Source organism: Aedes aegypti, chromosome 1 (genome assembly GCF_002204515.2).
Source record: "Aedes aegypti strain LVP_AGWG chromosome 1, AaegL5.0 Primary Assembly, whole genome shotgun sequence".
NCBI lineage: Eukaryota > Metazoa > Arthropoda > Insecta > Diptera > Culicidae > Aedes > Aedes aegypti.
In genome coordinates, this window is record NC_035107.1 from 141302483 (window position 1) to 141325220 (window position 22738).

Genomic DNA, 22738 nt, shown 5'->3' on the forward strand with positions numbered 1-22738 from the left:
ATCTGGATCTAATATAGGAGTTCAGGTCGGCACAAACTGCAATCAGTTTTTCGCGGAAACTGAAGAGAACTTCAAACAGATTGTTGAGTAGGTCCGTCCCTATCAGAAGCAAACCGTTCAACGGAATTGCATCTACCTCGGCTGCTGCATCGCAAAATATGCGTACCTTTGAAGGCTTTTTTGGATTCAGTGCGACGCCCTAAGGTACGTAAATACCAAACGCATCGTGGATCTGCCTTGCTGATCTCCTGTTCCGACGCTTTATAGATATATCCCTTCTCTATGTACTCCGCTATCTGCCTTTTGATGCTTTCACCTATCACAGGATCGCTCTGGATTCGACACTCCAAGCCCTACAATCGCTTAACAGACATCGGGTAAACGTTCGAAAACTCCTTAAGATCAAACTTCCAAAGAAGCCCGGTTTCGAATCGCGTTTCAACTCAACATCACCAGTCTCCCGAAGGATTCTGTTCGCACGCTGCACTTCTTCTGGTTCATGAATCATCGTAGTAGATATGCTAAAATAACTGTGCTACTAACTCACAGATGTGAAAGGTGTGCGCTAGATTTTCCAGGTTGTCCGAATTCTCTCCATAGATGGTCCACCCTAACCGGATCTTCGCTGCTTTGAGATTACTAGGTGGCCCTTCCCGTAGCTTTAGAGTTGCTGTGATGTGAGCATTATAGTTTCCAATCAAGATGCAAGGCATTGCTAGATCGTAATCATGAACTAGTAGTTCCTGCTGGTGCGGATATAGCTTCACCAGCTTTGAGTAGGGCATAGATTGCCGTGGTAGGTCCAATCTACTAACTGTCCGGACATCCGACAGCGTATGCTAAGATCCGTTAGCAACGGAGATTTGCAAAGCGATTCGTTGCGAGTTGTTTTCCTTCCTCCTTCGTCCTTTGCAAACACAAAGGAAGATGTTCACCTTGAATTCCCAGCTCGTCGGCAATCCATCCCTCGATCAGAGTTCGCTCCGATCCATCGTCTAAAAACGCATACACAAAAACTGCATGTTTTTTTTCCCTGGAAGGGAGGCACAGATACTTACTTACTTACTTGTGGGTCCTGGGCACCCATTCTGGTGCATAGGGCCGACGTGAAAGATTTCCATCCTGGGCGATTACCAGCTATCGCCTTGACCTGCGGCCAGGTCAAATTGCCGTCGACTTCTTTTATTTCTTTGTTGAGGCTGCGCCGCCATGATCCTCTGGGTCTGCCTCTGCTGCGATGTCCTGCTGGATTCCATTCCAGCGCTCGTTTGCAGATTTCATTTCCGCCCCGACGTAGAGTGTGGCCGACCCACCCCCACTTTCGTTGTCAAATTTTGTTTTGTATCGGTTGCTGGTGGCACCGACGATGGAGGTCAGCATTAGAAATCCAGTTGTGTGGCCACCATGCCCGAATTATACACCGCAGGCATCTGTTGATGAACACCTGCAGCCGTTGAGTGTTCTCCGCTGATACACACCACGTTTCACTGGCGTATAACAGTACAGATTTGACATTGGGATTAAATATTCGAATTTTGGTGCGTTGACTAATCTGACTGTTCTTCCAAATATTTCTTAAGCTCGCAAAAGCAGCCCTCGCCTTCTTGATCCGTGCACCTATGTCGATCTTGGTACCGCCGTCAGACGCCAGTTGGCTACCAAGATATTGGAAGTTTTCGACGTTCTCCACTGTTTGCCCGGCTACTGTGAAGCTGGAAGAGCCGGCCGTGTTTACATCCAACGATTTGGTCTTGTTGACATTGATGTTGAGACCTGCCGCTGAGGAGCGTTCGGCAAGATCGTCTAGCTTACTCTGCATATCAGAGCGCCGTTGAGCTAGTATAGCAATATCATCAGCCGAATCGAGATCATTTAAGTGCTCCATAGTAATAGGCTGCCACAGCAGCCCACGGTTTTGTTCACGGTCAATGGCGCCTATCAGGATCTCGTCAATTACGATGAGGAACAGTAGTGGTGATAGTATATATCCTTGCCTCACTCCAGCTACAACTCGGATGGGTTCAGACAAGACCCCGTTGTGCAATACTCTGTACGTAAAGGCCTCGTACTGCGCTTGGATGAGGCCGATGATTTTCTCAGGAACACCCTTGCGTCTCAGGGCACCCCACATATTTTCGTGATTGAGTCGGTCGAAAGCTTTTTTGTAGTCAATGAATACCGTATACAGGGACTCTTGGAATTCATTGACTTGCTCCAAGATGATACGGAGCGTGACAATATGGTCCACACAGGATCGTCCGGCACGGAATCCCGCTTGCTGTCGACGGAGAGTCGCATCGATCTTCTCCTGCATCCGGTTTAGGATCACTTTGCATAGAACTTTAAGAACAATACATAGCAACATGATGCCCCGCCAATTATCGCATACATTGAGGTCACCCTTTTTGGGTACCTTCACTAACACGCCTTGCATCCAGTCGGCCGGAAAAATCGCGGTGTCCCAGATATTGCGGAATAGTTGATGCAACAGTTGAGCGGATATTGCGGGGTCTGCTTTGAGCATCTCGGGTGATATGCGATCGACCTCAGGGGCTTTGTTGGATTTCATACTTTGGATGGCTGTTTCTATCTCATGCAGTGATGGAGCTTCGGTGTTAACGCGACTAATACGCCGAACCCTAGGCGGGTCATGCTGAGGTGTTGGTGGCCGGGTTGACACTTGGAAAAGTTGTTCGAAAAGTGCTCAAACCAGCGTTTTAGCTGGTCAGTGGGGTCGGTTAACAGTTGTCCAGTCGTGTCTTTCACGGGCATCGTCGTATTCATCTTTGCCCCGCTAAGGCGTCGTGAGATATCGTAGAGAAGACGAATGTCGCCGGTTACTGCGGCTTTCTCACCTTCGTCAGCAAGGGAGTCCGCCCACGCTCGTTTGTCCCGCCTACATGAGCGCTTAACTTCCCTTTCTAAAGCCGAGTATCGGGGAAAGAGCCTTGGCTCCTCTGGTTTTCGCCCGCTCTATCGCGGCTTTGGCTTCTCTCCGCTCCTCTATCTTCCTCCAGGTTTCATCGGCAATCCACTGTTTTCTCCGAGTGCGTAGCTCACCCAAATTATTTTCGCTGGTAGTGATGAAGGCATTCTTGATGGCGGTCCATTGCTCTTCTACGCTGCCACCTTCCGAAATATTAGCAGCACGAGTCTCCAGTTCTTTGACGAAGGACCTTTCCACTGTGGCATCTTCCAGTCGGCGTGTGTTAAATCGACGTCCGACTCTTTCCTCCTGTCGACGAATCCGCGCAATGCGCAGACGCACCTCGCCGATGAGGAGGTGATGGTCGGATGCGATGTCAGCGCTACGTTTATTCAGCACATCAAGAGGGCTCCGTTTCCACTTTCGGCTGATACAGATGTGGTCAATTTGATTTTCGGTAAAGCCGTCACGGGAGACCCACGTGATTTTGTGAACCGGACGATGGGGGAAGAGCGATCCCCCGATCACCATGTCGTTATTGCCACAAAACTCTGCCAACAGTTCTCCGTTTTCGCTCATTTCTCCGAGACCATGGCGTCCCATGACAGGCTCATAGCTCGAGTTGTCGGATTCGATCTTCGCATTGAAGTCGTCCATGTAGATCTTGATATCACCCTTTGGAATCTTATCCACGACAGCATTGAGTTGACTGTAAAAGTTCTCTTTGTCCTGCAATTCGGCAGCATCGGTTGGCGCATAACATTGGACTATGGTAAGGTTTCGGAACCGTGTTCTAAATCTGGCGCCGATTATTCTCTCATTTATAGGCTCCCAATTCATAAGCGCGGCGTAAGCTTGGGCGCTGAGCAAAAAGCCAACCCCACGGTGCCGAGGAGCGTGTTCACCTCGCAGGCCAGAATATAGCAGAATCTGTCCCGATGGTATTCTGTGTTCTACAAAGTTTGGCCAACGGACTTTGCTCAGTCCTAGGATCTCCAGCTTCATGCGACACGCCTCGTTGGCGAGTTGTGCCAGTTTACCCTGCTGGGCTAGGGTTAGTACGTTCCATGTTCCAATTCGTGTCCGTTGTTTCGCGCTAAAAGTCGTTGCCGTTAAATCAGTTCGTAATCTTTCTCTATCGGTTTCTTGAACATTTTCTGATGTTTCGGGGACAGTAGGTTGTTAGCCTAAAGGGAATCCACCGTGATGGGGCTGCCATCTTAGGTGTAGCTTCCGGGGAAGAGCATTTCTTATTCAGCCGCTGGATGCCAGACAGACGCTGTTTGAGCCGCACCTCCTTGGTGAACAGACGCTCGGTGAACGTACCTCTTCAATCTAGCTGAAGTCAGAAGGACTACAGGACCCAGGCTGCACTACCAGCTAAGCACGCAACTCTTTGCTGGCGGTCATTTGTCATCCGTCGACCCGTGGAAGCATGAGGTAGGAACTTGTGAGGACTCCGTCGACTCACCATTTTGCAGCCCAGATACTACACACGAAATATTGAACAACACTTTTCCAAATTGCAATATAATTTCCGCTCACAAACGACAATCAAGGCAGGCTTGGAAAAATCGCTAGTTTTCTTTTGATGTGTACCTGCGATCTTCCTAGACTAACTTGGAAAAAGGGTCATATCATGATGTGCATTTAATTTTAATTTAATTTTAATTTAATTTAATTTTAATTTCATCATGTGCATTTAATTTTAATTTTGATTGGAAAAAAGTAAAAAGATGCGAGTTTCAGTACTTTATATTCGATCAAATTAAAAGGTGCTATTGTGACATTGCTTTTGGGTGTGCAGGAATTCATTTTCAACCGATTGTTGTCAACTTTGTTGAAATGCAAAAATATGTTTTGATCAATTATGCGCTTTTTTCATGTTTTCCATTCTTTAAGATCTGGGCTCACAGTGACAGTTCGTGACAGCAGAATCTCGGCTCACCATGACGTACATAAATTTTGTTTCGGTTTCTCCCTCCAAGGTTTTTCCCAAACAGCGTCACTGGAATGATGCGGAAAAAATGATTTCCCTGCGTAGTGATGGTTGATGACAGCATTGGACCCTTGTAGCTGTTCCATATTCTTTTTCTCAACTTCCTGTTTATCCCGCTTGGCATGCAGATGATGTTTTAACTGGCACCCCTCTACTTCGCACCGCTTGTTGACCTATGCTGGGTCGTCATCCATGCGTGCCTATACAGTTTCGGCACAATCCCAAATTTTGGATAACCATCCAGTGTTCATCTACAGTCTTTCTGGTGAACCCATTACACTCTTTCACACGATGCTTTGGATCTTTGCAGATAAGGCACGATGGGGTATATGTATTCATGGTCTCGTCCGCCTTTTTTGACATTTTCGAATCTTCCACCGAATGAGCTCCACAGAAATTTTTATACTTGCTACCTTTCTCTTGTTTTGAGTCTTGTGGTTGCGGTGTCGGTCGAGAACCGTTATATAAAGTCACGTCCGTAGGTGCACGTACCAGGGCTGCATATATTCAACAAACTCACAAAGATTCACCTGTCCGCATCGCTGTTTGCATAGCAACCATGTTTACTGGCAGTTTCTCCACCATCTCGAAGAGAAGCATTGGATTAATCAAATGAGCTTCTTGACCTCCGGCTTCTAAATGGTCATAAAGGTTCCTCACTGACATTCCCAATCTCATCAACGTATCCAATCTATCGTGCTTTGGCGCCGGAACTGCTCGCACCTTTTGCAGTAGGGAATGGATCAACAGATCCTGTCTACCATACACAATTTTCAGTGTTTCGATCACTTGTGGCAATGCTTGCGGAAGTAATAGGCGGCTTTGTACAGACTCCAGCGCATGCCCCATTTAGATACCGCTGTAACCTGGTAAGATTCTCCGCCTCCGAATATCCACACGCTTGAGTCGTGTTGTTGTATGAGCTAAGAGTGGTCAGTCCTTCGGTTTGCCTGAAAAAAAGGGCAGTTCTTTAGACATCACATGTCTCGCTGCTAGCTGCTGTGGCGTCGATCTCCAAGCCTGATTCTGTTGATTTTCGTCGGGGAACGAGTAGGACAACCTACGATGCACATCTGGAAGCGCACGTTCTGGAGGCACTTCTTGTACTGTATGTGGTGGCTCAGACCGCAACGGATCATCAAAACTCGTTCTATGGCGTGGGCACGTAGTCTCCTATTCCGTTCTCCGCGGACGCTCTGTCACTAGGTGCTGGTGAGTTCGCAACAGTAGAACGCTGCACTGATCGTTATTCACCAGTACTCGGTTCACTTGATAACTTAAATTCACGTTACTACTTGACATGCCCGGTTCACTTCGACCGAGAATTGATGGATTCGCGGGCAATTTCGGCTCTGTCTGCGATGCGAGATCTTATGGTTCAAAATACACACTACTTGGGATTTGAATGGTATTGCGTGCCGCGATTTGAGATTGCTTATCAGAGAATTTGCATGCTTCTGGCAATATGCTGACATGTACTCGGAATATTAAGGCAAGCAACGCTATTATATCCTATCAATGAAGCTGTCCTATCAATGAAGCCTACAATACTGACTGAATGTAGGTCTGTTTTACAGACTGTAACCTACCTTCTACCTCGCCTTCTACAATGTTACCTTCTTCACCAATGCTTAGAGCCACTTGTGTATGGACCATTCCGTTGTCGTCCGGCGCGGTTTCCATCATCGTTGAAGTCCGAGCAGAATAGGGTTGCTCCTTCTGCCTTCTTGTTTCACCTTACTAATACTAATTGGCTCAGATGAAACGCTTTGCCCATCACTTTCCTCATTCAAGAGTTCCTCCTACCTGACTCGAAAGGTTTCTTCAATGATGGTTTGCTCCATCCGCAAGCGTGCCTGCTTGATCTCAGCTTCCTGCATCTGTTCTGCTTATGCCTAATCAACTGTTCTCGACGTGCATGACCCAAACGTTTTTTTTTCCATCAGAGCTTTTTGTGCCTCGAGTTTTTCCAGCTGTAGGTGCGCACTCTTAGCTCTTACGCTAGAGGTAGACGAAACTCCAGATAAACTGATAGCTTTCCTGCCGCTTACCTCAGATGTCGGTTTCTGAGACGGAATTGTTGGCGAAGGCTTCTGGCAATTAGGACAAATGGACGGACAGTCAAGTACAACGATGCTTTCGTCCACGTTCAAGCTCTCATAATGCCACCATGTTTTGCATTGACAGCAAGACACCATCGTCGTCGTATCCGGCCGGTGCATGCCATGCAGTGCGATATACCTCCTGGTGCACAGCGACTACTCCTTGGCATAGTGAAAATATCTTTTAGATTTTGTTGGTTTAAGGTATTCGGGATCTAATTTGTAATCAAAAATTTGGTTTTGCTCTGAAAATTTGAACGTAGCAAAATTTTACAGAAGTGCAATTACATAATATTATAGGTTATCACCAGGTTCTCATATTTGCTGAATCATACAACCCTGCACAAGGGTTCATTAACACTTCAGTCGTCGCGCTGTTATATTTTGTACAACACTGCTTAAAAACCCTCGCTTTTCGTTCAGAACAGCAGCGCCGTGGTTCTGACGGTGGCCAACCGCGCGACGACTTAGGTTAAATCTGTATCAAATTCGGAGTTTAGTATGTATGCTACTTACAATAGGTTCAATACAAAATTAAACGCTTCCTCGATCAATATAAATTCCAAATTAATCTGTTGTCACTCTGCTGCTTTGTCTGAGGTGTCAACCTATACCAGATCTAAACAATTAGAAATTTTGATCACACGCTTTCAAGTGTCATTCGCAGCTGACGAATCTAGCGCGCCGCGTTTATGTTGGATCGAGGGGTATTCAAAGCGATGGCAATATTCATCGTGACACAGATTGAAAACCTTAACGTTAGACACCGTATACGGAACTGCATAACCAGCTTTCTGAAGGATCGACGTTTCCGTGTGAGTTACGGCTGAGCAAAATCAGTTGACCGTACTTAAGAAAGTTGGCTACCTAAGGGCGTTGTTTTGGCACCGACGCTATTTTACTGGCAATAAATCCAGTCTTCGATGAAGTACCAAGTAATGTTCACCTACTGGTATATGCCGACGACATTATACACCAGATTCTGTTTTTGTCCGGATTTTTTTTACACGGCCGTGCAAAAAAAAGTTACATACATTTTTTTTCGCCAAAGCCTTCTTTTTGCACGAAACGTCGAGAAATGATGCTATTTTTTTTGCACGGTTTTTGAAATTTTGAACTGAAAACTTTTTTTGCACGGTACGCATCCCCCGTGCAAAAACAAAATCGGGTGTACTTCGAAACAACCACCTCACGCTAAAAAAAGAGCTCTGTAAAACGTGAACTGTCAAAAATACACCATGAACTACTATTATGTTTACGCATAGACATGATCTAGTTCACGGTGTATTTTTGCTTGTTGACGAGTTCACGTCTGCTGTTCACGAATACGAGAACGGATTTTTTTGTGTAGAGTCCGCTGTGCCCTGAATAAAGCTATTGAAGCCATCAACGCACGAAACGCGTAAAAATTTCTTTGTCTGGCTTTAAAGCGTGCATCCTGTATGTTTGCAAAATCGTTCGAAACTCCGAAAAGATATTGCCGAATAGAAGAAAAATCAGTATCTGATCACCGATAGCTCCATGACAGTCTTCCCATGAACCGAACCGATGTACAGCTTCGGTTTGAACCTTGCAACTTGTGTTGAACCGCAAGCGCGCTTCGTCTCTGTACCAGTGTATCAAACCGAACCCGGTACATGTGTACTTCGGTTCAAACTTGCACGGAAACGGAATACAACTCAATTTTGGGTTGTTTTAACGCAATTCCGTAGTTGAGCCCAATAACTCAATTTTGGCTAAATTTCCAAGGTTCCCACTAGGTAGTTTGGCTTTAATGTCATTAGAAAAATATACTCAATTTTGGGTTGATTTAACGCAATATTGAGTTCTTTCGACCCAAACATTAGAAAAGTTGCATTTACCCAAATTTGGCTTATTGGGCCAAAGTACCCCCATTGGGTAGATGCAGCTCTCTCTATTTTTGGCAACATTCGTGTGGGAGAAAGAGAAAACCGAGAGATTTTGGGTTGAAACTATTATCGATATACTTAATTTTGGGTAAAGTAAACTCAAAAATTAGGTAAAAATATTTCTCCGTGTGGTTCAAATAATGACACAAAGCAGGCAGACAGGGAACGATTGAAAGCCACGCACATATATATCAACGATAATATATGGAACTCCTTGGTTAAAATCGCAAGACCGTTGAGGCTTGATTAAATGTTTCATTGAAGCAGATCAATTAAAATCAATACTTTAAATAACATTAAGCGGTAATTTCGCTGCATGCACTGTTTGATGAGTGCGTATAAGTCACAGCGAAGTGATTTCGCAGCGATTCGCGTCGTGTCAGTCAAGATGGTTCCATAGAAGAGTGCTTGCAGCGACAAAACAACGAAATCGCGACGAGTTTTTGTCGCTGTCGCCGTTAAAAGTCGCTTAGATCTGGGCCTTAAAGTCTCTATAATAAAAAAAAAATATATGGAGACCTCAATGCGTCGATTGTCAGATGTCAAAGTCATTTTGACGTTTACTTTTGACATTCGAGTGCTTTCTAGTTGGGAATTATCGAAACCAGTGATCACCCAAGCATACACTCAAATGAATTTTATTGTAGAAACTACTGAATCCATGGTAAAATTAAGAACTGTACCAACGATTTTCAACCGACTACATTAATCTGTTAACTCTACCATAACTTAGTCAACAAGAAAATATATTCTGTTTATTTAACCAGATTTGTAGTATTTATGACTAGAAATATTCTAGATTTGACAAGTTTGGCATTGTACTTTTCACCATACTGCGTTGTACGGTGGGTTTCACGGATTGAAATACAATGCTTTGTAGTCGAGGCTACTATGCACATAGTCACATTTACTACACAGCTCAGTGATTTTTACCAGATTATAGTAAACTTAACAGAATTTTATAGTCGGTTGAAAATCGTTGGTGCTGTTCTTAATTCTACTATGGATTCGGTAGATTATACAACAAAATTTGTTTGCGTGTGGAGTCATCCCATGTAGAGGAGCCCCAACGAGCTAATATCAACAGTTTCTTGAAAAATATCTGTGGGGGGGTTGTCTGCAAGATTTTGCAGAGAGGACTGACCCTTTGCCCCTTTGTTACTACGCCAATGGCTCAAACGTTAAACTCGTACAAAAGCGATACGAGCATCAAGAGTGAGCAGTTGGCTTACTACCAAATATTAGAACTGAACGCTTCTTTGCTCTTCGATGAAAATAATTTGAAATTTACGTCTGTTTGACTGTTAAATGATTCGATCCTATTCCGAAACAATAATGCAACGGAGCGTACTTCCCGTTTCTATAAATCGCCATAAACCAGATTCATCTGATAACATATACACACGAAACAAGTGCCAAAAATACTCACGCTCAGCAAATTATTGGTCAGTTTCAGCGATTTGACCGACTGCGCCAGTGCCGTTGGGATGTGGCACAATCCAGTTCCGCTAGCGTCCAGCTCTTTCAGACTCCACGATGCCACAAACTCGTGCATGACTGGTCCGAGTCGTAGGTTCTGCGCTAACGAGAGGCCAATCAGTGCCGGAATGCCTTGCAGTGCCCGGATGGAACCCGGTCCGATGTCATTGCGCGACAGGTCCAGAAATTGCAGATTCGGCAGATAGGAGAACGTGTCATTTTCAATAACATCGATTCCATTTCCGGCGAGGTTCAGATGCTCCAGGTTGATAAGATTGTAGAAAATGGAGCGATTCAGTCGGTTGATTGCGTTTTCGGAGATATCTAACCGGTGCAGTGAACGAGTGTGGAAGAAAAAACTTTTGTCTATGGTTTCCAGTTTGTTGCAGCTGAGATCCAGATCGGTCAAATTTCGCAACATCAGAGGGAAACGGGTGGAATTGCTGGTGATGGCATTGCAGGAAATATCCAACCGAGTCAGTCCTTGCAGGTGGGTGGTTGATAATGACTTTAGATGATTGCTCGACAGATTCAAATATTTGAGTGTGGGAATTTTCAGAGCGACGGTTGCGGTGAGGTTATTTTCTGACAAGTCTAGCCATGATAAACTGGAAAAGTTTCCTTGCACTGGTTCCGGAAGTTCCTCCGATAGATTATTTCTCGATAGGTCTAACGCACTAATATCACTGAGGTTGTAGTAGTGACTAATTTCGAATTTGGTCTGCCTGTGGCTGTACTTTGATAGCTCTTCGGATAAACGTTGGCCATCGTTGAGACTTTTGTTGGATAAGTTTAGAATATTGAAGTGGCTGTTTGTACTAGTGTTCCTGGGACTTCGCTTCCACCTCACATTTGCACTGAACCGAGAGTCACGTTTGCTCTGGAAATGCTTGACATCGTAATCAGACTTAACGAGAGATAAACTTTTATCGTGGCTATTCACATAAACTTCTCTCTGCTGCACAGCCATGGAAGTCTGCTTATTGTCTGGTGCACTTCCGGTGCCAACGGTGTCAGGAATCGATTGAAATTTGCCACTTGGGCTGTCCTCTCCGACACTGGCAGCCGTGAATATAATTAGCAAACATGACGCATTTATGATTACATGTCTCATTATCGACCGGCTTTGGAATGATGCCACCCTGGACATTTTGAACATGTTCATTATTTCCACAAAACGGCGATTATAATTACTATGGTTATAACTATTGTTTCACTACCAAGCTTATCACACACAGACTGAGAGACCGTCTCTTGGCAGCTTTTGGCTCAGCTCTCCATATGGCACTAAAGTTGTCCACTGCCAACCGGATGGGATGATAAAATTGCTTCGATATTGTATTTGACCACATGGGAAATGATGCTCGGTGGATATGACACACGAAGATATTTAGCTGCGGTTCCTGGAATGACAGAGGAAATGAAAATTAACATTACATTGTGGTAGGTAGATGACATAAACTGTAGCTTATCATCGGCTGTAATAAACTGTGGGTTGTAACTCGTAAATGGCTCGGAAGTAATATAATGCGAGTGACATGTCAATCATCACATACTGAAAGCCTTTATGGAATCCTGAATCGAAAAAATAAATCTTAACGATTGGAATAAGGATATCAAAGCCTATTGAATCTCGGATTATATCAAATGCGATGAAGAATGAAGATGCGAAAAATATTTCGCGTGTGAAAAACGATAAACTTTGGTGGGCTGATGACTAAGTGCGGATATAGGAAAAACAGAATTACGTAATAGTAGTTTTTGCAATTTCTCATCGTCATAGGCTGTTTTTTACCGAGTAGGGTAATTGCGACGAGTGCTGTAAAAATCGAGTTCTGCTACGAGTTACGTACAACATTTTTTGCAATTTCGTAGAAGACCACTTAAGGTTATCAGAAATTATATCGGAATGCATATCCCTTTCGGGACGGACCATATTTGAGTGATTATTTCAAAATTTACCTTATAAGCTCATCAACTCGTAGAACAAAACTTTCTTTATTTTGGCTATTCTATCGACCCATGAATTTTTAGGGTCAAATGCAGACCAGTACAATTGTGCTGGTCCGTCCCCAAGGCGGTCGATGTTCGAAAAAAAAAAAAAAATATTTTTCTAATTGTTTTTGGAAAATTGTTCCAGTCTTGCCTTTTTTAAAAATTTTGGGCCCTTTTTTTTATTTCGTCATTAGGGTGCTCATTCGGGGAATAGGGTGACCCAAAAATTCAGAAATATTTTTTAATGTACATTAAAAAATAATGTACTCTAATTTATAAGATTTTTTACAAATGGATCGAAAACAATGTACGAGAGATGAAAATACTTACTATTCTGTCTAAGATTCAAAGCATTACGTGATGATGACGTTTATCGCTATAATTCAAGAACTAGTCTACGTCATATTAAAATGGGTAAACATACATGTTTGAATAACTTGAAAACTAATTGTCTCAACCAAACCATCTTGGTTTTGCTATGTCTGTTTATATCCTCAAAAATTATGTGGGATTTTTTCTCAAAAATAATTTACGGAATAAACATTAAAATTGAAAAAAATAATAATAAAGCTTCTAATTGTTTAGTGGTATATCTATACATAAATGAAAACCGAATTTAGTACTTTACCATTTAATTCCACTAGAGTTTGCATCCTTTGACAGATACGCGTAATTTGACCTCCATTATAAGGCCGTTATCAAAGTCATGTACTAGACTCGAAAATTAAATTATTTTTTAAGAAACCCCCTCCAACCTCTTTCACTCACTTTACACTATATACATATACACTATCACTTTAGCTTTCCTTTAAATGTTACTTAAACGATGTTTTTGTAAAGGTTGATAACATGGAACTAATATATTTTCAATAACTGGAATCATTTATTTTATTCCTAGAATTTAAATGGAAACGTCAAAACATTCAGTCTGCGTAAGCAGCTTCCTTAAAAATTCATGTAAATTTACGTAATATGTGCACGACAGCTTGGACGTTAATAAACAAGAATGATGCATGCAAATGCAAAAAATTACCATCAAATTCCTTCGTCTTCTTTCTGACCTTACAGAAGCCTGCTTTTCAACGTCTCATGAGCACTTCCACAGTTAATAAACACAGAAAGAACTGAGTCGGATAGCTTACACATTACAAGGAATTTGGAAACCCTTTTAAAAACGAATTGTCAAAATCAAGTCATAAAATTAACCATATTAAAGCATGAATTTGCTTTTTGAAATTATTACATATATTCCAGCTATTTAACAAATTACATAAAACAATCATTTTTTTTTCGAATGTGTTCAAATTTTTGGAAATTATCATATTTAAAAATTAAGACACTGACAATGCTTCTAATTAGACAATCCATAAGACAGCTGCAATCAGCAGGCTTTTTGGTTTGCCATGAGTTTTTAAAGTTTGGTAATCGGTGTGACCGTTAGATTACAAAGGAAAATGTAAAGCTTTGAGGGACGATTTAAATATGACGTCCATTGTTTTTCGGGATTTCTAGACCCCGCCTCCCTCCCTCTGTCACGCTTTTTCCAATACCTAATTCATGCACTGCCACACTTTAATTGACCCCCCCCTCTCCCCTAAATGATGAACGTTATTTTTGAATGACCCCTGATCATACTCGTTAGTTTTGTTTTCCTTTTCGTTTTGATTGAATGGGCACTTTTGGCTGTCACCGTGGAAAGTTTCCTGAAAAGCATTATGTACGATTATGACCTTTAACCCGTATATGCCTGAGTGAAAACAAAAATACTAAAACCCTCACCGCTCAGCGAATACTTAACGGATTCAAATAATTTTTTGTCAGTATACTGGCCCACATATCTAGTTCCTAAAAGTGGCCAAAGGATTTCGGGAATGGTTAGATTAAAATAAAAATAATTTAAATCCGTTAAGTACTCGCTGAGCGGTGAGAGTTTTAGTAATTTTTCTTTCACTCAGGCCTATACGGGTTAAAGGGAGCATCACACTAATCAACGGACTAGCATGCTACACCAAATGGCACAGTCGTAATATGTTCATGACGAAAAAAAAACTGCAGCGGGAATTGAACCTACACTTCTTTGATCGATACAGCTAGTTCCTTTGCAACACTATACGCACGGCAATGAAGTCCACATTTTAATTTTTAATATATTAGTCTCAAAATTTAAGATTTGGAAGTATATTTTTTAAGGTAAAAGAAACGAAACGATATTTTGTTTTTTATACGAGCGGATAATATAGACTTAAGAACTTCATACATTGCTTAGTAGTTTAGTTGAGTATTTCATAGTACTGCAAAAAAAATAAAGTTTCCCAGTTTAAAACGCATCTTCAACATAATAAACAACATTTTGGCAAGTAATACCAGCATGGGCTGCACACATCAATAGTATGCCATTTAAAAGACTCTGCAGTTTAGAAACAAATAGTAAGTAAAGGTTTTCAGCTCCAGTTGTCCAACTTCATAAATATTAATGCAGATATTGAACCACCATGCATCGTAGAGCATCAGAATGGATTATCGATTCAACATAGAGTTTACAAATTATCAAAGCAAGGGGGCATTCAAATATTACGTCCATTGTTTTTAAGTCTATCTAAATCCTTCCCATGTTCACGCTTTTTTCTAGTAGGTACATGCACTGGCACATTTTCGTACATCCCCGCTCCCCTAAATAATTGACGTAATTTTTGAACGTTCCCCAAAAATTTTACTGTTTCTCGAACTTTGCTATTGGAGATTTAAATGTGAATTAAATGTGATTCCCATTCTATTTCATATATGGACTTATAAAAAAAGGTTTTAAACCAAAGCAATAAGTTTCTGTTACATAGTTTTTGTGCGGTACATAATTTTTATGATTCGTATGTAATCATTCATTCATGTTTTAATGTAATATTATGCACTATTGTGGACATTAGAACCAGATTCAGCCATGATCAAAATACTGAAAATGAAAATTGGTAGTCCACAACGAACATCGACCGGGTAAGTGCCGGCACCAGCACAATTGTGCTGGTCCCACTTTGTCCCTCCAGAAACCTTTGCTGTGTGAATCAATTCACATTTGGTCTTCACCATTTCAAAGAATGACTCTTTCACTCTCGATTCGTTTTCGTGCATACCGAGAAAAAACGAATAGTTCAAAAGTTGCGACAGATAAAACATTTTCAATTCTTACGGTGTTTGTTTACATTTTGTTTACCCTGAGCTGGTGTTTTCTAAACACGATGTAAACAAAAGCTTTTGTGCTTAATTACAAGTATCAATGATAATTCAATGATCGAAATCAAAAAAAGTTTAGTAAAACAATGATTTATTGGCTAAATTCAATCATTCAATGTCATGGGTGCCGAACAGCACAATTGTGCTGGTTCGTCCCGAAAGAGATATACCATTATTTTACAATTTCTGAAAAATTGTTGTGTAACGATTCATTACGCAACTCCAAACAGTTGCGTAATGAATCGTTACACAACAATGCGTGATGAGAAAGCGTTGCGTAATGAATCATTACAGCACTGGTTTCAGTTGCGTAATGACTATTCCCGCACTGTATACTTCAGTGCAGGAAAGTAGGCTGTTTCATGACAGATTGGCGTGATAAAAAACAGCCAATTACGATGAGAAATTGCAAAAATTATATTCAGTAGGGAACCAGGTTCTCCGCGGAAGTGGTTCAATCATGAAGCTTATGAAATATTTGTTTATCCAATTTTTTAAAGTTTTACTATGAAATATTTTAAAGTTTTACTATGAAATTCCTTACGCAATTTATGTAACCTCATTACTGATACAGTCACCCCACAGTTATGGATAGCACACAGATATGGATCAGAGTTGGATTAAAACTCGGGTATCGCATCAAATAGAGCTGCAATTACGCAGAACACATTTTACCTACGTGAACCATAAATCTGTACAGCATCGCAAACAATTATAACATGCTCTGGTATATTTTTTCCGTCCGTAGGAAATAAAATGTCAACCGTATTTCCAGAAGCGTTGATTCATAACTGTGGGCATTGAAAACCATACCACAGTTATGAATCAACGATAAGACGATTCCGAAACAAACGCCAAAACGTATGCTTTTACTAGCACACCATTCGTTTACCCCGCAGGTAATTTGCTGTTATAGTGCTTTGATCCATAATATGAGTCGATTTGATGCATATAGAGATCCTCCTCTCCCACTGATCCACATATGTGGGGTGGACATCGTTCTGAATTTATATCGAAATCAACACTTTTTCGTAAATGACTAGGAATTTTGAGGTGTATTCTCAAAAACAACTATATTCTGCAGTGCCAGGGAGGTAATTTTGTTTTGTACAGCGTCACCATGTTTTTTAATCATATTTTGTTCTGAAAAATGACCCTTAGTTGATCCATAATTGTGGGGTGACTGTACATTATGGCAAACCACAAGAAGTCTGCTTTTTGAGCGTTTTCATTTTCGTTAAAATGTACATTTTTTGGAGTCGGCTTTAGTTTTGTTGGTGGTGAATGTTAATTTTAGCTAAATGACATCACCCAAAAGGAAAACAAGACATCAACCCTGTATGAAGCAAAGCGTTCACCTGACACCACTTTTGACTTATACTTATATTTTTCTCTTACTCCATAAAAGTTTAGGTACACAAGAAACAGTTCTACGTAAAAGGTAAAATATATGCTATGAAAAAAACCGAGAAAATAACAGTTAATTGTTTCACTTGAGCCAGAACGTTTCAATGCTCATTATTCAACTTCTTTCCCAAAAAATTCGCCAGTCCCTTTCCCGAAAAGGGGCAACCTATTAATCGGCTTTTTCACTTCTTATTACATTTAATTTTCAGAAATCCCACAATCTGGTCCAGCCACGTTAGCACTCTCATAGCACAGTCAGTAGTCACAAAAGAAGTGAAGGTATTTTCGCCAGAAAAATGGCTTCATTACGGTCCAATCCCCGCAGAGGACCCTTTCTGATCCGGACTGCCAGAATGAATGCGTCCTTTGAAGGAGCCTGGGGCGAGCTTGCATTATTTGGTGCTTCTGAGGAAATCTCGAAGGCAGCGTATACAAAGGGACTTCAAAGCAATCGACTTACTGGTTCTATAAATAACCGCTGCGTTATTCTTGCGGTATACCTGTACATTGAACAGTGTTCAACTCCAGATGGGGGTGGAAAATTTGACGAGAAAAACACAAAGGTCTGGAATCAATTAAAAGGGAAAAAGTGGGGAAACGAAACAAATTACTTGGTGGCAAACGACGTTCCTTCGAAGATAATGGAAGGTGGGACTGAGTTTACTGCGATATTGTTATACCTGAAGCAAATAAAAAAACAACACTTGCACAGCTCTAAACGGAAGATCCTCATTGACTACGTACGGCAAAAAAAAGGATTTTCAGTTCATTTGATGATTTTGACTGGAGCACAATACATTTCAGTGGATTTGAATAATTGTCACCATAAGCGGTGTTTTTGTATGGTCCTGCATCTATCATAGTCTTTTTTGTGTATTTTAACCATCCTTGTCCATTTGGGTCATGGAACGAAAATCTACACATTAATGAAGCTATAACCACAGATAACAGACGTTCAAGCTCATTACTAAACTATGTAAGACCATTCAAATCGAGTCGAATGTCAACACAGGTAGGATATTCATATTCATCACTGAACGCAACACATTGCATGGTGGCGCTAGTGATTTCAACGTATATCAGATTGGAATCTGTACTCAAGTTTACAGAAGATTTTTGTTCTAGCATGTATATCTGTTATCTGTGCAACAACTTTCTAGAGATTTGAAACTTCCTGACGTTTCCTAACTTTTGAAAATTAACGTTCTTATGGTATTATAAAAGTTCAGCCACCTCTATGATCGGCGGTCCAAAAAATGTTACAAACTGAGCATTGACGGCTGGTTTGCTGTTGGAAAGAAAGTACAGTTATGTTTGGTTTTTGTTACGTTCCGATTTGTTAAAAAAAACGTTATTAATAACACACACATAAATCGATTTAGTTTTCATTTTTTTTAATGCTTATGATATAAACAAGAGACTTACTTCAAGCAAGTCAATACTTTTTCAAATTCCTAAGCGTTGAATTTTTGACAGTAAGTTAGTGTTCAGCACATTTATCGTAGGAATCAAGTCCTATGCCATCTAATGACGGATGCCATATTCCCGCTCGCTATGCAATCAGAGTTGTAAAACTCAACTTGGCTGTTAGAAAGAATTACACATCCTTCCAGTCGGAACGTAAACGTACTGAGCGAAATCTGGTTAACGATCGACTGAGCCACACCACATTACGATTCAAATTTCTTCCCACCTCATTATGTGGCTTACTTCACCTGGCGCTTATTTACACTATGGAAAACTTTCGTACATCTTCACTAAACGATATCATTCCAACCACACGTCATTTTCTACAATTTACGAAAATTTTAAGAAATTCCCTCAACGACCGTATATTATTGAAAACGTTAACACAGTTTTTCATCCATCCGGACCGATAAAAAAAAACTTGTACGCATTAATATGTGCGTGATGTTCGGCGTAGAAAACGATTCTGTTGAATGTGATTATTTTATCATGATTGTTCGGTAAAAATGAATTGTGCTTATATGATTGGATTGTATTTTGATGTCGCCAATGAATTTTAAAGGAAATCCAAAAATTTCAGCAAGATGAAGGACTAGAGGGAGATGCCTGTTGATATAGATACTCTAGTGAAACATTTTGTTATGACGTTGAAGTATTTTGACTACTTATTATATCACAGTGAGCCGTTAGTTGTTAGACGAATCTGAAAATTGATTGCAACCGGAATGAAAATGGATGCGACGGATATAGACAACGGCAAGTAATAATTTCATTGCATTATTTCCAATTAACAAACCAAACGTTGTATAACCTTATTATTATACAACGTTGATACTACCCTAGCCGAACTTCTGTGGGCTCTCGACAAAGGGCAAGGTGCCTCGGCAGGTACCGATGGGATTGGGTATGGTCCGGTCATGCAGCCTTCCGACCTATTTCGCTGAACAGCTGCATGCCAAAGCCACTCGAACGGATTGTCAACCGTCGTCTAAGCACAGAGCTGGAGTCGAATGAACGACTTGACAAGCGTCAGCATGCTTTCCGTGTGGGACGCAGTACCGATACTTACTTCGCCGAGCTGGAGAAATCGATACCAAATGTCGATGAGCACTGTTTGACAGGGTCTCTGGATCTGTCAAAGGCTTACGACACCACCTGGCGGCACGGTATTCTTCGGCGAAAGTGCGGCCTTGGGTTAGTGATTGATCAGGCTGGCACGATGAACTGCAACGGCGATCGACGATTGGCTGATGAATTATGAGCATAGACGAACTAGAACAATGACCGGTAGATGGAACGGATACATGATAAATTATTGAAACGCTAATCACCTGATAGCGCTTCAAAAGCACATTGTGCATGTTCCAGACAGCTCTACCGGTCTTTGAAGAATCAGGAACTGTTGCTAGTTGGTTGTTCCTGTTCAACATCCGTTGGAATAGGCAGAATGGCGACCTTCGCAACTGGCCTTACTACGCCGTATTCATAGTAACGACGCGAACAACTCCGTACTTTCCTGGATGCAACTGGGTGATTCTTCCAAGCGGCCACTGCACAGGGGCCAGATTTTCGTCTTTGATGATGACAATTTGGCCCACCCGGACCGGGATTGGTGGTTTACAACCTCTCGTGGCACGTGATTAGAGTTGTGCGAGGTATTCGGGATACCAACAAGCCCAAATAAGGTGTAACAGCTTCTGGGTGAACTGCTAGTGATTCAACTGGTTGTCTGGAGTTCTTGGTTCCGAAACGTCTTGCAGGTTTGATCCCACCAGGAAGTGCCCGGGTGTCAGCACTTCTAAAACAACGGAATCGGACGGGATTGGAGTCAACAGCCTCGAGTTTAGACACATTTTTGCCAGCAACGGCAGACGTCAGACTAATGTTATCGATTTCACGCAGGAGATGGTGCTTTGCTGACATCACCACGGCTTCCCACAATCCATCAAAGTGTGGTGCGCGGGGTGGGATGAACTTCCACTGGATCGATGGAGAGCATTAGCTGCTCCCTTGAAGGCGGTCCCGTTGTCCGAGTGACTTTCTCCAACAAGACCGCGACGGTCGACGAATCGGTGGAAAGCCGATAAGAAGGCTGGTGTGGAGAGATCCGTTATCAACTCAATGTGAACAGCTTTTGTAGGTAGCGAAACAAACGAAGATGCCGATGTATGCTTTGGTTGGTGCTCGACGGTGGATGGATGACTTGATAAACACAGGCCCGCAATAATCGACGCCGGAGATGGCGAAAGGACGTGCCGGAGTGACACGGGATTTGGTAAGATCTGCTGTACTCTGCTGAATGAGGATAGGTTTGCTCCGGAAGCACTTGACACAACGGTAATACGTACGACGAACAAGATTCCTTCCTCCGATGACCCAACATTTCTGGCGCATTGTTGCCAGCATTTGTTGCGGTCCAGCGTGGAGCAGAACCTTGTGGTAGTGTTCGGCGAGCAGTTGTGCCAAGGGATGTTTTGCGGAGAGAACCATTGGATGCTTGACGCTATCCGGAATTTCGGCATTCGAAAGGCGTCCTCCTAAACGGAGGATTCCGTCATCGTGAACTAGTGCACGATCGGCGGCTTCAAGGTCGCTTGAATGTTGTTCGTTCTGCTGCTCGTAGGGCGTTGATGTACTTCAGACAGTACGCTACAACACGGCGAAGTTTGGAGTAGGTCGAGTAACGTGTGAACAACTGATCTGGTTGATCTTCTGGGCGATAATCGTGGTGAGTGTTACTTTCCGAGCTTCGTCGATGGCTGTGGCGGATTCTCCTACAGGATCATTCGAAATCGGCCAATGGTTTGAGGATTCCGATAGCCACTGCGGGCCCTTCCACCATCTGGTTTTGTTGATGAGATCCGTGGGTAGCAGACCACGGGACAGCTCGTCAGCTAGGTTTTCTATTCCTGGTACGTGCTGGGGTTTTGATCGACTGCTGCACCTTGTGATGCAACTTCGTATATGAAACAGCGGTTCAGAGTTCGAGGCGCGCTATGGTGTGCTTCGTTGCGAGTGGAACCAACTTTGACTTCGATATCAGCAGTTGAACCTTCACCTCTTCTGCATTCAACGTATGGACGTAGCAGCAAGCTCCATATGTTACTTCAGAGGCATCGGAGAAGAAATGTAGCTTGGTTTTGGAAACATCAGGCAGAGATACGAAGCGGGGAATTTTGGTTTAAGCTAGCATCGGGAGTTTTGCATTAAACTGCTTCCATTAATCTTGCAGCTTATCCGGTAGTGGACGGTCTCATTCGTACGGCGACTTATCTTCGTTCTTGAGCTTTCATAAGCGTTGCATAAATATATTTGCCGCAGCTATTGCGGAGCCAACAAGGCCGAGAGGATAAAAGATCTTGGCGATGTAGGAGATAACCTTCATCTTCGTTAGAACGGCTGCCGGTAGTGGAAGGTCGACGTTGAACCGTAACATATTGGTCCTTGTATCCCACACTAGTCCAAGGGTTGATACCGACTGATCATCTTGCAGATCATGCAAGGGTTTGATCGCCAAGTCTGCTGGTGGAATATCGGCTAACGCTTCTGGAACATTGGAAGCCCACTTCTTCAACGGGAAACCGGCCGATGCCAGCATTGCGGATAGTTGACGACGTTTTTCCAAAGCAGACTCCAGACTGTTCGCTCCTGTTAAGACGTCATCCAGGTAGAAATCTTCGACGACAACTTCCTCGGCTTCGGGCTGTCCTTCGTCCTTCGCTAGTTGTTGTAGCGTGCGTGTTGCCAGGAAAGGGGCTGAGGCTGTCCCAAACGTAACTGCGAGTAGTTCGTAGGTATCGAGAGGATTCGACGGTCGTTGGCGAAACAGCAGTCAGAAAAATTGCTGATCATCAGGAGAATGCGGGATTAGCTGGTACATGTTCTCCACGTCAGCGACGATGGCAACAGCGTGAATACGAAAGTGGATGATGATGAAGTCGAGAGTCTGTTGTACAGCGGAACCGCCAAGCAGTTGAGCGACATGCCGGAGGAGATCTTACAGGAGGCATTGAAAACCCCGTGCACCTTTGTGGTGGTGCTACTCTCCTTGAACACTGGATGGTGAGGCAGATAATAGTGTGGAGAATTATCGTCGACTGTGGCTTTCGCATGTGTCCAAGGCGGAGGTACTCTTCGATGAATTCGTGGTATGAGCTCTTCAAGGTGGCATCTCTTTCAAGGCGTCTCTCAAGGCGTCTCTCAAGACTGTAGAATCGATGGGTGACAA

General features: G+C 42.6%; 1 protein-coding gene across 1 annotated transcript in view; it reads right to left on the reverse strand.

Moving 5' to 3' along the window:
* LOC5572104 overlaps positions 1 to 11815 on the reverse strand; it is a 45779-nt gene extending 33964 nt beyond the window's left edge. The window contains exon 1 of the mRNA XM_001660131.2: positions 10367 to 11815. Within this exon, the coding sequence (XP_001660181.2) occupies positions 10367 to 11581 (1215 nt within the window). The 5' untranslated portion in view covers positions 11582 to 11815. The remainder of the gene's footprint in view (positions 1 to 10366) is intronic.
* Between the last annotated feature and the right edge of the window lie 10923 nt (positions 11816 to 22738).